This window comes from Anas platyrhynchos, chromosome 15 (assembly GCF_047663525.1).
Source record: "Anas platyrhynchos isolate ZD024472 breed Pekin duck chromosome 15, IASCAAS_PekinDuck_T2T, whole genome shotgun sequence".
NCBI lineage: Eukaryota > Metazoa > Chordata > Aves > Anseriformes > Anatidae > Anas > Anas platyrhynchos.
The window spans coordinates 9,493,558-9,507,670 of NC_092601.1; the positions used below are offsets into that span (position 1 = coordinate 9,493,558).

At 41.6% G+C, this 14,113-nt stretch overlaps 1 protein-coding gene and 1 long non-coding RNA gene across 5 annotated transcripts in view; one reads left to right on the forward strand and one right to left on the reverse strand.

The window, feature by feature from the left end:
- GSG1L (GSG1 like) overlaps positions 1 to 12,603 on the reverse strand; it is a 63,684-nt gene extending 51,081 nt beyond the window's left edge. For all 4 annotated transcript variants that reach the window (XM_013107692.5, XM_005028480.6, XM_005028479.6 and 1 more), the window contains exon 1: positions 12,147 to 12,603. In XM_013107692.5, the coding sequence (XP_012963146.2) occupies positions 12,147 to 12,447 (301 nt within the window). In that variant the 5' untranslated portion in view covers positions 12,448 to 12,603. The remainder of the gene's footprint in view (positions 1 to 12,146) is intronic.
- LOC113845224 (uncharacterized) overlaps positions 1 to 14,113 on the forward strand; it is a 107,737-nt gene that overhangs the window by 24,311 nt on the left and 69,313 nt on the right. Inside the window, exons 6-7 of the long non-coding RNA XR_011803645.1 lie at positions 12,320 to 12,448; positions 12,600 to 13,167. This is a non-coding gene — a long non-coding RNA (uncharacterized lncRNA). The remainder of the gene's footprint in view (positions 1 to 12,319; positions 12,449 to 12,599; positions 13,168 to 14,113) is intronic.

Here is a 14,113-nt window from a genome sequence, read left to right on the forward strand (position 1 = left end):
GGGTGCTGTAAAGGCACATCTCTGTGTGGCCAGCCATGTAAGAGTCACACACGTCTCTCTGTATGCACATGTCCACCTGCATCTTGAGTACCTACACAGCCTGAACTACAAAGGAAAGGAGCAGCAAACAGGCAAGAAAGGAGAAATTCCCTGGGTCTGGAAGTCCCCCGGGTTCAGTTTCCATTACCAGGAACACACATAACGTTTCCTCAGACAGGCTCGCTGAAACTCATCCCATTTCATGGCTCTACAGCTGTGCAAGCACCTGCAGCACAAAAGTCAAATGTTTTCCAGCTCTTCTGTGGTTTTGTCTGAAGAAAGCTTGGCTTTGGGTTTCTGTGCATTCCTAGGAAGCAGTGTATGGGAAGAAGTATATCTCTCAGAGTGAGTGTCAGGCCATGGGAATGATGATCCCACTATCTCACTTGCAGTGTCACTGAGGCCCATGCTTCTTACATAGTACTTCTTCTCCTGCACATAACATGGTCAGAAGCCCAGGGCTTCCCACCCCCCCAAGCTTATGGCACATGCTTGTCATTAAAATGGTCTCATGTCTGAAAAATCAAATCATTTCAGGAAAAAAGAAGTATGAGGCATTTTTTGGCAGTGTTGCATTTTGGAGAGGGTAAATGAACTGGTAAAGAGTGAGAATGCTGCAGGGATGGGAAATAGGCACTGCAGGACGCTGCCAAGAAGTGATGAAGGGGTCACCTGCCTGTCCTGGCACCTCAAATAAGTCACTAAAAGCACCACTAAACCCTCCTGTGCAGACACAGGGTCATACAGTGGCACTGGCAGGCCAGTCTCCCAGGCAGCTCCCTGTCCACAGTACTTGGACCTAGCAGAGCTGCTCCCTTACCTTCTCCACTGAAGACTCTTCAGTGTGTCACACACACTTCAGATTGCTGAGCTGCTTTGGACTGTATTGGAAGCAAATGCTGCCTCCTCATACCTTCCTCGGGCATCTGCACATCCCTAGCCTGAACAATAATTTGAAAGCAAAAGCTAAGAAAGAGAAGTGGCTATTGCAAATCCCCAGAATTCAAACCTGCCAGAAAATTAAGACAGAGCCCCATGGAGCTGTCAGGACTGCACAGGATATCAGTTTCAGGGCCATGAGCTACTTTTCCCTTTATGCTATGCACATCTTGTCATTGACAATGAAACTGCATTGCAACAGGTCAGATGCACCTAGCTGCAACTTCCTAAGTGGGTGCAGGCTGACATCCTTTTATGGGGAAGTGGTAGTCACTAGAGAGTAATTGCAGAGCTATATAGGACAGCTGGAAAGGCAGGTTGAGGTGCACATAGATTGGGTCTAAACTATAGCACACAGATGTACTTCCAAGACCAATGTTAATGCTAACTTTGAGTCTTCCTGAGACCAAGGTGAATTCTACTGTTTCTTCCACCCGTTGCCTAAAATGTATGGCTTGTTCACTCCTTTCCCGCTCTGTAGCTGGAGAATTCAGATTTCTCACCCTCACCTGGAACAGTTTCTCTGTCTTCAGGACACCACACTGCATCACAATGGCTGGATTTGTACAGACAAAGCTGGTGGTTTGGGCTGGAAATCAGGAGGAGGGCAGAAAACACATGGAAGCATAGGCTTTAAGACAATATTCTAAGTTCATAACAACTGTTGCAATAGCAAGGTCCAGAAGTTGATGTCCTGTATCATATTTATTGATCCTATGTTCCTGAATTCTTTCCTGTCTGAGCCAGTGATAAATGCCTCATTAATATCCAGGGCAGAAAAATAAAAACTAACTCTGAAAAATCCTAGCTGGTATGTCTTCCAACTGCACTGCTTTAAAATATCCTAGGTAAGCAATGTAACTTAGAAGAAATGTGGTAGTTCTGACTGAAAAGAGGATCTCTATTATAACTCTGCTTTTCATCTTGGAAAAAAAGAAAAGAAAAAGCTGTCTGTATTCACTTACTCTGCGTAAAATTTCATGAGTTCAAAAGTACAGTTCCGTTAAATGATTAAATTTAATTTAAACAGCATTCCCTTTTAGAAATATTGGCTCCCAGCCTATGAATGACAAGGTCCCCTTTTTTTCCCCAATAGGCCCTTACAATTCTTTATCTCTCCAACTATATCTGGAATCATGTGATTCTAATGAGATTCCACATCATCTACTGAGAGCAAAATCATTGTATTTGTCTAAAACATGATAAAACCCTCCAGGGGCCCCAACCTAGAAGAGGATGAGGATTGAAACACAACTTCATTGAAATCAAATACTACATTAGAGAAAATACAGGTTATTGAGCTCATTCAAACTAAGCTGTATCAGGTTAATTAACAAGTGAAATGTTCCAGTTTTGATTAAACTGATACCAGACAAAGCACATAATTGATTTATTTTTTTTTCCTAATGAAGAATCAAGTCTTAATCTGCAAAATCAACGTTTTACAGTTGACTCTGTTGATCTTGCTGGAACAGTATCTTCTTCTGGGAAATAAATCAATTGTCACAGTTACAGTTAAATATGTATTGAACTACGAAAATAATTGTTTTCTGTCACTCTGAAGGCTGTCATTCATAGCTGCTGCCCATCAACATTTCTCTCGCTTCCAACTTCCAAGTTCTTGTTTCTCTCCAATTCTTTTAGCAAACTTGAACTCTTAGAAGTTTCTATCTTTTACAGTGGAAGACTACTTCTTTAAGCTTTCCACTTTTTCATTTTGGTCATGCATTTTTCCTCAATTCACATAGTCACAAAGAAATGTTAATAATCTTATTAGAGAGGCAAAATCCTCATTCCAGAGTTTCCCTTTTGCTTCCCTGGAGCAGTAGGTAACTGTGGTGCAGGCAGAGCAGGGAATGAACCAGTGTGGCTTTGCTAAGTCAGACTATGTGCCATGGCAACTGTGTTTTCTGCACTGGAACTCTAAGTAGTGTGAAAATCTTTCACAGTATCTGAAAGCAAACATATCCACAGGCTACTCTCAAATCATGTCTAACTGAAACACATCCAAGTCACAAGACACATCTGATAACCTTAGTGAGACCTGATGGATTGGGTGGCCCTTCATATACATACATATAGATGTGTGTACCTTTGGGGAGCTGGAAAACAGTTTAGATTTCTAAGTGACTGGGAGAACCAAGAAACCAATGGTGCTGAGAGGCTTTCAATGATTCTGATGTCAAATTAGACCTGACTTTATACTAGAAAATATTAAATCAGGCAGAGTACTGACTTACGTTAAGCATTTCAAACCTCACAATGGTAAAAAGAGAGTTTTTGCTGTTCATCCCACAGGTTGCAATCTGTCACACTGTGCTTATTCTGTGTTCAGCTTTGTGGTCAGAAACTCTGCACCTTGCTTTGAGTCTCAATAGCTGTAAGAAACTCATCTCTTTCAAGGTGTCATTCCAGTTAATGCAGAAGTGGAGATGGGTCTCCTACTCACTGGCTCTGCTAGGGCCTCAGGCCAAAGAACTACCGTTTGTACAGTTCCCATCTGCTGTTATTTGTGACACAGTACTCTAAAAACAAGAGTGACCTTACTAATGTAAATCTGCCAAAACATACTAGATATCAGAGGGTCTGTTGTCTGTAGGATTATAAGGTGTCCCCAGGAAACTGAAAGACCAAAAATTATGCTTTTGGCAGAACGTATCAGTAATATATCCTTCACTGTATATATGCATGACATGTCTTCTACAATTTCTCATGTGAGTGTATTAGCAGTTCCCTTCAGGCTTGTGATTAGCAAAGATCAAAGGAGTATCTCCCACTCTTTCCAATTAGTGGTGGTTCAGTGTGAAGTCTCTTTTAACCATACCAGAACTTCTCTCCAGATAACGCCCAACCAGAGTATTTGTATTGGATCCATGCCCTAGCTGCAGAAATACGTAAGCGGGGCTGGCAGAGATGAAAGTCTTTAAGAGCAAAGAAGGAAACTCCATTTCACGGATAGGATTACTCCAAAAAAATGAAAACATCAAAAGCTAATGTGTGCTAAAAATGGAAGAAAAGACAAAATCAGAACAGAGTATTACTATCATGGCATGGCATGTTGCTTTGAACATGAGTCTTATGGTTGTAGCTTGAAACACATGCAAATGACTGTAGGTAAGAGGCAAAGTGATTGCTGGAGGAGAAGGGACCTTGAATGGCAGAACCCATACTGACATATGTCTCTCCAAATCTAGTGAGTCTGAACATGGTGGAGTGACCTTGATTCCCAATCATTCTCCCACCTTGTAAGCGTGGTTTATGCCCTTCCCTCCAGCCATGCCCTGTAATGTAGCCAATGCAAGGTGGAACACCTGAAAGTGTATTTTGTTTGTGACTATTCTACAGGCCATGTCATTCCATAGTAATAACATCTGCTTCTCATTATTTATTGTCTTCTGTAGTCTTTAAATCATTGGCAAGCTAGATCAGCAAAGATTTATATAACCATTTAGATTACCAACAAGAATACTGAATAACATTACACCAAAACTTGATTAACAGAGGATCCTTATAGAAGTGTCCCTATTCCCTGGTAAGTCCCTATTGTGAGATGTCAGTAAGCCTAATTTTACCTATTTTTAGCTCTGTTAATTCCACATAAGGAGAACTTTAAAATCAGGATTTAGTCTGGTGTAATTTGAAAACCATGAGGATTCCATGATGATTGATATTCCATTCCTTTTTATTTCTGTAGTCCTGAATGCATCTGTTCATATTTTGCAGTAACTAGCACTAAATTAAGTGTCTGTTATTTAGATGGTCATATTTGACCATCCTTTGACCGTTCCTTTGAAATACAGTACCCACGTGTTGGTCTTCCAGTTCTTTTAAGTTTATTCCATTTATGGGGAACCAGGAGAGCCCCTCAGATACCTCCTTCCAGACTGGTTAAATGGTTGAGTATTGACACATCTGAAGAGGAAGCAACATAGTTTTGCTCATAAAACACAGAATAACATACCAGAGAAGGAATGATGCATTGTCCTTACTTTACTCTGTTACCAGTCTCAGCATGAAGGGATTTTATTTCCACATTAATTGTATGATAGATGTTCATACAGCTAGTCTGTCTAGCAGGACTGGGAGGACTTCATATCCAAAATTCCCAGTACACCAATGACACAAAACATCCCCATCATCCTATAAAAATCTGAAGGTCTGTTGCAAAGCAATGACCACAACAGAAACCACAGCTATTATGTACTACAGGAAGAGAAACAAGAGGAAGACAAGCAGATGTGAGGACTCTTTTCATATAGCTTAAATTCCTATGGCCAGAACGATCTTATTCTATAAGCAAAAACCCAGGATTTGTTAAGAGGGACTCACTAGTGCTTTTCTGAAACAGATCCTTCTCCCTCTGTTATAAAGGAAGGCAAAAATCCAGTACCATCCCTGTTACCTAACCTGGAGGAGATTTCTCTTCTGATCCCAAATTAGATCATCAGTTTATGTTCAGTGCATGAACAGCCATAACAATTAGATTCTGAGAAGCTGAAATGTGAACAGCAGCAAAGCATCCTCTTTGCATAGTCTCCAGCTGTAGCCAATTTCTGATGCTTCTGAGGAGGCATAAAACCCTCCAGAAAACATGGCAAGCCAGCAACTATTTTTTTCTTGACTCCCATCAGTGACCAGTGGAAACCCCAAAATATGGATGCAATATAATTTAATATAATATAAACATGGTGTGCCAAAAGGCAGTCAAACCAAGATGCCTTCTTTCAGACCTCCTTAAGATACCAACAAATCAGTTAAGCAGTACTCATGCCAACCTTCCTCATGACAGAAATAGTCCTCTTTTGTCATGCAGGTCTTTCTGTGAATTTAAAAGGTATGGATTTCTGCCCATTGGTTTCCTTTGCTCACACTGCCCCCTGTGGAGGTGAATTCCAGAGACTCACTTTTTGGGAACCACTTGCTGGATTTTCATTTTGTTTCTCAATGACTAATTACTTAACTCATATTCTTTTCTTGATAATTAAATATGTGCATGCGCGTATGTGTGTGTGTATACATCTGTGGTATCATCCTATCCCCTCTTGATCTTTAATTTGTTATACTAAAGAGGACCATTCTTTCTTTTCTTCTCTTGAAGGATATTCTCTTTTCCTTAACTACATTAGAAATCCCACTGTGCATCTATTTCACACTCTCCCTTTTTCTTACCCTACCTACGGTGTTAACAAAATGCACACTGGTGCTGATTCTTCCATAAGATAACACTTTTCCTTCATATTGCAGCACTTTGCAGCTTGCAGTCACCTCATTGTCAAATGCTGCCCCACAGCTTGTTTCTTATCTTTTGCCTACCACTGATAAGTACCCCCAACCTCACAGAATTTTACTCCTTAGAGGTTGGTGCTTTTAAATTTCTTTTCATTTTAATTAGTTCAATACTATTCTTACTACCCTGCTGACATAGAGCAGGATACTGATAGAATATTATTCTCACTCCCTCTAGCTCACACTTTTAGTTAGGGAGATAAATCTCTCTGTAATGCCAATATTTCCAGACTTTGTGTCACAGTATATGTAAGGAATACATTTAAAGTAGGATTGTTCTCTTCAAATTAAGATTCCTGTAAGTACTGAGATGCCCTGAGAAACACTCATTACTCTCTACTGACTGTAACAATGCTGTTGATCAGTTTAGGTACAGACATCTGAATTTGCTAATGTCCACTCATTTGCTGTGGGATCCACGTTGCCTTTTTTTTTTTTTTAAGAGATTATATGACATGAATTGTGTTCCTACTTCTTTTCCCTAGATATCGATAATCACTGCAATAACAGAATCTTCCCAAGACCAAATTTGAGGACCACTAGATATATCTCATCTCCACTGTGATCACTTCTCTTTTTATATTACTTGACACAACCTCCTTGTAAGACTGCTCATTAATGATTTTACAGCCTCTCTATTTATCCCCATCAAAATAAATATTACATGATAAAATCTTCACCACAGTTTCAAGCAACATTTCTACCTGCTCTACTATCTTTGTATCATCATTATGTAGCAGATATTTAGGGAAGAGCAAAAGAGCAGGTTTAGAGTGATTCCACCCATGTACTCCCATTCTGGTGTCAGTACCGCATCACTAGTCTGGGGGCTTCCTGGTTGGAAGCTGCTCTCAAATAATCTTGTTAGTAACACATTCCATGGCTGGCAGCTCTTCAGGAAGGAATATTTGTCTGTTATACCTTCAAGATCACAAATAGTGGAAACAGATTTAACTCTGTCCTTCCCTGTTGATCCCCATCGTAGCTCTCTTCTTTGTGGCTTCTTTCCAGTCTGAAGATGCTTTGGATATTTGGCATTTTCCACTGGAAGTATATGTATGTCTATATCTATCACCACACTGTTACGATTCTCTCTGCTGTCTGTAGTTCTGTAAAGAATTTTCAGTGGGACATCCTATCAAACAGTTTATGTAAATCCATGCAGACTGGGTGTAATGCATCACTCTTGTCTAAGAAGGTATTAATCTTGTTAAAAGTTCTACCTTTGATAAAAGCCCACCTTTGATAAAAGCACAGCTTTGATAAAGCCAGTTTGTTGCCTACTGAGTACTTCCTCAAAACCTGTCCTAATGTGGTTGGGTCAAGTGGCCTGTATAATTTTTTCCAGTCTTCTTTGAATACAAAAATACGCAGATTTAATAAGGATTCTTGCTACTAAAGCTGCATTTTCATGTGCCAATTATTTCAACAGTCTCAGATGAAAATTATCCAGGCCCTCCATCACTTGAAATTGTATCTTCAATATAGAGTGCTACCTCCTTTATTTCTTTTACCTACTCTTTCCTTCCTAAACAATTTGTAACCTGCAATTTTTACATTCCAGTCATGTGAATAAAACCACCAGGTTTCAGTAATGACAATTATATTACATTTCTCGTAATCCAATAATAATTCCCAATTCCTCTTGCTTTTTAATTATAAATTCACAAGGTGTTTCCCTCTCCCTGGACAGCTGCCTACAGTGAGTCACGTATGCTTATTATCACATCATGGGGGAGAGAAGGATGAAACAGTACTGCTATGGATCTGTGAAAATGTATGGCGAGTTCTTGTCTTTTCATGTTAGAGATTTATTCAAAACTGCAGGATACACCTCTCTAGCTCTCTGGGTCTTGCAAATGTGCACTTATTGTCCTCATTTGTGGCCCAATCCACGCTTACATATTGTGTTCCACTATACCATTTAATCCTTAAAGAGTGCTAATGAATATGTGGTAGTACAGAGAATGCAAAATGTTACAGACACCTTGTGCTCAAAATTTAATTCCAAGAATAAGACCAAGCCTATGTATACTCATGGAGGGAGCATGACAAGCAACATGGAAAGGATCATTTTTATTTGATGGGACAGTACTCTTAAAGGGCACCTAGACAGCTGTAATTATGCTGCTTTTCACCCTGAAATGTGGATGTTATTACTGAGATTGCCTGCTTATTAGCCACTTAAACAAGATCTGAGTTATGTTTTATTTCTGTTAAAATCAAATACATTCTCTAATGAGCAAAAATGTTATTGCTTCCCAGTTCTCAATAAGATAAGGTATGCCACCTTGGCTACTTCATGTGTTAATTATTTTATGTTATTTACATTCTTTAGTCAGAAAATCTACCAGTTAGTTTACCATTGAATCTTTCCTATCCCTGCTGCTACTAGCACATCACTAGCCTGTGAAGTGTCCAGTACTGACACAAGCACAGACCCAAACAGCAGGTGTGAAATAAGATATGCACTCGAGGTCATACTAATAAAAAAATAAAATAGGGAGCTCAGCTCTGAGTCACCAGGCCGTAGTAAGGAATTCATAACCTGGAAGGAGGTACCAAGCACTCTGTGGATCGTCTAAGTGCAGAATGGGACTCGTTACAAGCATGAGCTATACAGCTGATAGGGTATGCTTTAGCTTGATCTCCTTCTGGAAATTAGACGTATCGCTCTTATGGAAGGTACATCCACCTGCCTGGGATCCAAAGCATTGAACCCACTCTGAAAGGGAGAACCTCCATCCTCTTTTAACTAGACTGGGATTCAGCATACTTTTCAGTCAGAAATTGTGCTAAATAGTTATAGGACGTACACGCAAATGGAATATATATGTCTGAGTCCCTTTTTTTTTCCCAGAATTCACAATTTCATTTTTCATTTGCAAAATGTTTTTCAGAAACTTCAGCAGTCCTAAGCATGCTGGATAAAAAGCAAACTTTAGGTTCACAAAATATTTCAGAAATAATCACAACATTCCATCTCTGTGAGAGATGTTAGTGAAACCAACAAACCTGCACCATGATGAAAGCATGCTTTGCTAGCCTCTGTACAGACAGCGTATGGCATGGTTTTGCACCTCTACACCTGTAATCTTAATGGACTTCTCAGATAAGCAGTGGGAAGGAAAGACACTCAAAATTTTTTTTTGTTTTGTTTTTTCTTTTGATAACATCACAACAACACAGAGCATTATTGGAATTGCAGGTGGGATTCATGTTGCTTTGTTTCAGACATCTGCAGCAAGGAATCAGGGATATGTGAAGAACTATAGGAATGGCACTGACCATTGTCTGTGCCCATGTGTACTGCTGACAGAGCTGAGAAGCTGAAAGGACAGAGCTGGTTGCTGAAAGACTGAGTCTAGATGAAGGTTGTTGTTGACATCAGGTGGGGCTAAAAGAAGAGTGTTCAGCAAACAGTATGTTCATGGGAATGTCATGTGTGAATCCTTCAGAGCCGTGCTTTGTGTATGGAACGTGTGGTATTGATACCCAGAGTGAAGGGTCTCCAAGACACAGAATAACAGTGGTAGCAGTGTGGTAAATTTACAAGACCTGTTAGGAACAGCACGTGGCTAAATACAATGTGTTGGTGATGGTACATTCAGTGTGTGGATTGAGTGAGAATTGGATGTATTACTGCGAACTGAACAAAGGGTGTTCTGAAGATGCTGACATTTTACGGAGTCAGTAACTTATAGCAATGGAGGACTAAGGAGCATCTAATGACAGTACTGAGGCTAACTTTCTTATGCAGTCATTTTCAGTATGCTATTGGTAAAACTTTAAGAAAAGTGTTATTGAAAGTATGAAGTCCATTTAAGCTAGTGATTTTGACTGATGTAATACACTGCTGTCTGTGTGCTAAGTGGTATTTTCTTGACATTCTCTTGGCATCCTTACGCATTTAATAACAACACAGTGACCATATGACTTGTGATACAAGTGTGGTCTGTAAGCATGTTGTGGGCAGCATGACCAGCCTATGGAACTGATTACACATAGGTGTATAGAACAGAGGAATTGTATGTATAAGCAATGACCACAGTGCTGTTGGACTGGGGCTGGCTGGTGGCCTTACTGCCCTGGAGCTTAGAAGAAATGACTGCCAATCAGGCTGCAAAAGGCCATGACAATGTACTAGAGTACATAGTCAGGTACTAGAAACCTGAAAGTTTGGACTAAGACTGGTTGGTTTATGTTGACATTCTGGGGATCAAATTTAAATCTGTGTCCATTATACTGTTCCTGTCCTTACCAGAAAGCAAACAAACAAACCAACAAAACTCCACTATTATAAATCCTGAACAAAGCGATTGTCTGTCTAAGCCAATATATCCCTATATCTGATTGGGTTCTGAAGTTTAGTCATTCTTGGTCTTCTAATTGAAATGTTCTTTTTCAGCAAGTTAGTGTTTTAAATAAGATGAAACATACATGTGGCTGGCTGTAGTGGTGTGCTAGAGCAGAGAAACAACCTTCTTTCTCCCGGTTTCACCACAACTTTCTAAAGCTGGCTTTCAGCTACCTCCTAAAATCACTCACTACAGCACAGCTTTGTGTACTCAGTACAGAATAGAGCACTGTATTTCTCTTCACACAAAGATAATTCAGTTTTCTGAATGGGCTAGAGTCACAGAATTACAAGTTATCCTCACCATAAAGCTTGGCTTGGAAAGCTTGTAACATCTGCCAGAAACAGGCATGTTTGATAGTGCCAATCCCAGCTAAGACGCTCAAAATGTTGGAGGGTTGTAAGCTGCTCACTTAAGTCTGCTATGGCCTGAGAATATTTCCAAAAGTAATCTTTTTTCTAACGTCCAGAGTGTTACTTTGAAATGGACTGTGAGATGCTCACAAAGTTTGTCCCACTTCATAGTACACACTTATACAGGGTTTTACCAGATCCCATAAACTTCCCAGTATCAGGGAGGTTTGTGTCTCTTAGGAGACACATAGGATGATTAGCTGTTCTTCTCTCCAAATAGTGGTGAACGACCAACCTCCCAATCTACTCCTTAGACAATGGCAGCAAAGCTCTTCCAAACCAGAGCTTGGATGCTAGCTCTACCAGACAGCTCTGGGAGTAGGGTCTGCCTTCCACCCATCCTCCAGTGGTTCATTTGTTGGTGAATTCCAGGGTACAGAAACAGATTTCTTTCTAATGATTTTACTGAATAGCTGAAGAGATGTCTCCTCTTGTGGTTCTGAGTAAGTGAACGGTTGAGCAGGGAACAGGAATAAGCTTTCTTGTGCTCAGTTCTGTCCTTTAACTACCTTTACTCTACTTCTATATATATATATATATATATATATATATATATATATATATATATAATATATATAACATAAAATTCAGCCACCAGGAAGGATTTGTGAGTACTCATTTACTTATGGATGCTAGAAAAGAGGAAGTCTGGGCAACAGCCTGATAAAAACAGTAAGCTTTGTGCTTTCACTGTCATTCAGACCACTGGCCTTTGGGTTATTTAGGGGACAACTGCAATTAGATGGGGGAAATGTCAGAATCTCCATAACAACTAAGAGCCGCTGCCTTTTGTGCGCTCCATGGAGCCGCTCTCAGAAGAGAAACACTGGCCAGTCTCTGGCTGCAGTGCCCAATGAGGGGGAACACATATTGCTTATCAGAGGTTCAGCCGGCTTTAGAGCACAGACCCCACATCAGCCAGCAGGTAAACAAGCAAATCTTTTCTCACTGGAAACAGGTTGTGTTTTAACAACAAAAACAAAAAAATGTTAAATTTCTGCCTCTGTCTGCATGGCAAATCTGCATTAAGATACAGCATAGAACAGCTTGTCTACTACGCCGAGCCAAACACAAAGCAACACAAGCTGGAAGGAAGTTGTTTTACACTTACCAGAAGCATTGATATTTTCCTCACAGGAGTACCAGATCCCAGTGTGGAAATACCTGAAAAGGAAGCGGTCATCTCCTGTCTCCCAGCTGTAGTGAACCACATTCTGGTTTGTCTCATTGGCAGTCTCATTCCCACTGTAGTTGAGGCAGTTTGTCTTCTTCTCCTTCCCACAGCTCGGCTTGGGGACCCTCTGCGTGCCCTCACACCAGTGGGTTGTGATAAAAGCTGTTGTGGAGAAGAGGAGAGCCATCAGATTCAGACTCACTGCTAGCAGGGCTCTGCATCTTCGATTTGTCTTCATGGTAAATCCGCCCTCCCTCCCCCTCCTGCTGAGAGAAGTCAAAGGTTTTTGTTTTATTTGGGGGGCGGGGTGGTGTTTCAAAGCCTCTCACGATTTAGAATCCAGTTTTCCAGGCACCAAAACTCTCAGCTTCCTCCAATCTGTTGTTATAGCTGTGAAGGAAACGCTGCAGCCAGACTCCCATTCTTCTCTTCACTTGAAATCCTGCCTTTGTACGTTAAAGGAGCAGCTGCAGGCGCGGGAGTGCGGCCGTCCTCTGGTAGTCGGTGTTCTTCAGCACGCTGACAGGATCAGAGAGGGTCTGCCTCACGAAGAGCACCAAGAGCAAGTCAACATCTGCTCGGGGACCACACATGATCCCCAGGGGCTCTGCAGCTTCCTCTGCTGGGAGACACCTGCAGGCTGCAGGACTCGCTGTACTCTGCTTGTAGTATGATGAGGCAGGAAAAAACTCGTCAGAAGCCAGTCAGCAGGGACGGCTGTGGAGCTGCCGCGCTCCTCGGCAGAGCTCGGGGACAACTGCATCATGCTGACAGCCGAGCTAGATGAGGGGGAGCATCACGTCTTAATTCCAAAAAGGATCATCATCTGTAGCTGAGAAATGCATTGTCTACATACCATAGGGTAGGGATTTGACCAGAGGAGGAGGGATGGAGCAGCACTTCAGCTTTTCTTCTCTGGGCTAATGAGCAGCAAACTGAAGGGTTGATTCTGCTGTGAGTATCCTTGTATAATTCTCTGTCTTCAGGGGTTTGCAGTGCAAGTCAGCAAAGCCTCAGAGTTCAGGTTTGAATGTCTGCAGCGAGCAGAACTTGTGTCCTTCACAATAGCGGGTGGAGCCCCTTTCACAGGCTATTATCTCCACACAGAGCACTCACAGTTGTTTGCAGTGGGTCCGCAGGACATTTCTGGTTTGTGCAGGCAGCAAGAACTAATTTGAGCAAACACAGGCCTTACTTGCCAGGTGGTGGGGAGCACTGTGTCATATCCCCTTTCCAAAGAGAAGTATGTTGTCCTGTCCTGTTGGCTGCCTGACTCTCAGAGCAGACGACCTCATTTCCCATTTGCTCAGAGCTACCGGGTGAATGCTGGGTGCTGTGAGGAGACCAGGGCACCCAGTGATGGTGGTGGTGCCATCTGTACACAGGCCTGTTGTGGACACAAGGTACAGCCCTTGTATCCAAGAGCTGAGGTTGGCCACATTTGTCCCATAATGGCTCTGCAGCCCTTGCTGATGAGTGTAATTTTATGCAGGGAGGAAACTGCATATACCAGCTAGGCCTTGGACTGAGTGACACTTCCTGCCAGCCTTGTTTGGACACCCTGTAAGGCCCGTGGAGCTGTTTGTAGACTCTCAGAGCAGTTGTAGCAGATGGACTAAAGCAAGCCCTGGAAGTACCTGTGCTGCCACACAGGCTTACACTAAGAGAGGTGCCAAACTCTCATTGCACCATGTATGTCTCAGTTAGCACACTGACTGAACATTCAAAGCTTGTCCTGTGCCTTAACACCCTCAGAATGGAATATGGTGGTAGCTGCTCCAGCTCCTTGAAGAAAGACAGGAAGGACCAGGTTAAGTTTCTCCTTTCACACTTTTTCTTTTAAAAGTAAGCTAGGAAGTTCTTAGAAAATGCAGCTTCATGAGAATACTTGCAAGGTTAATAGA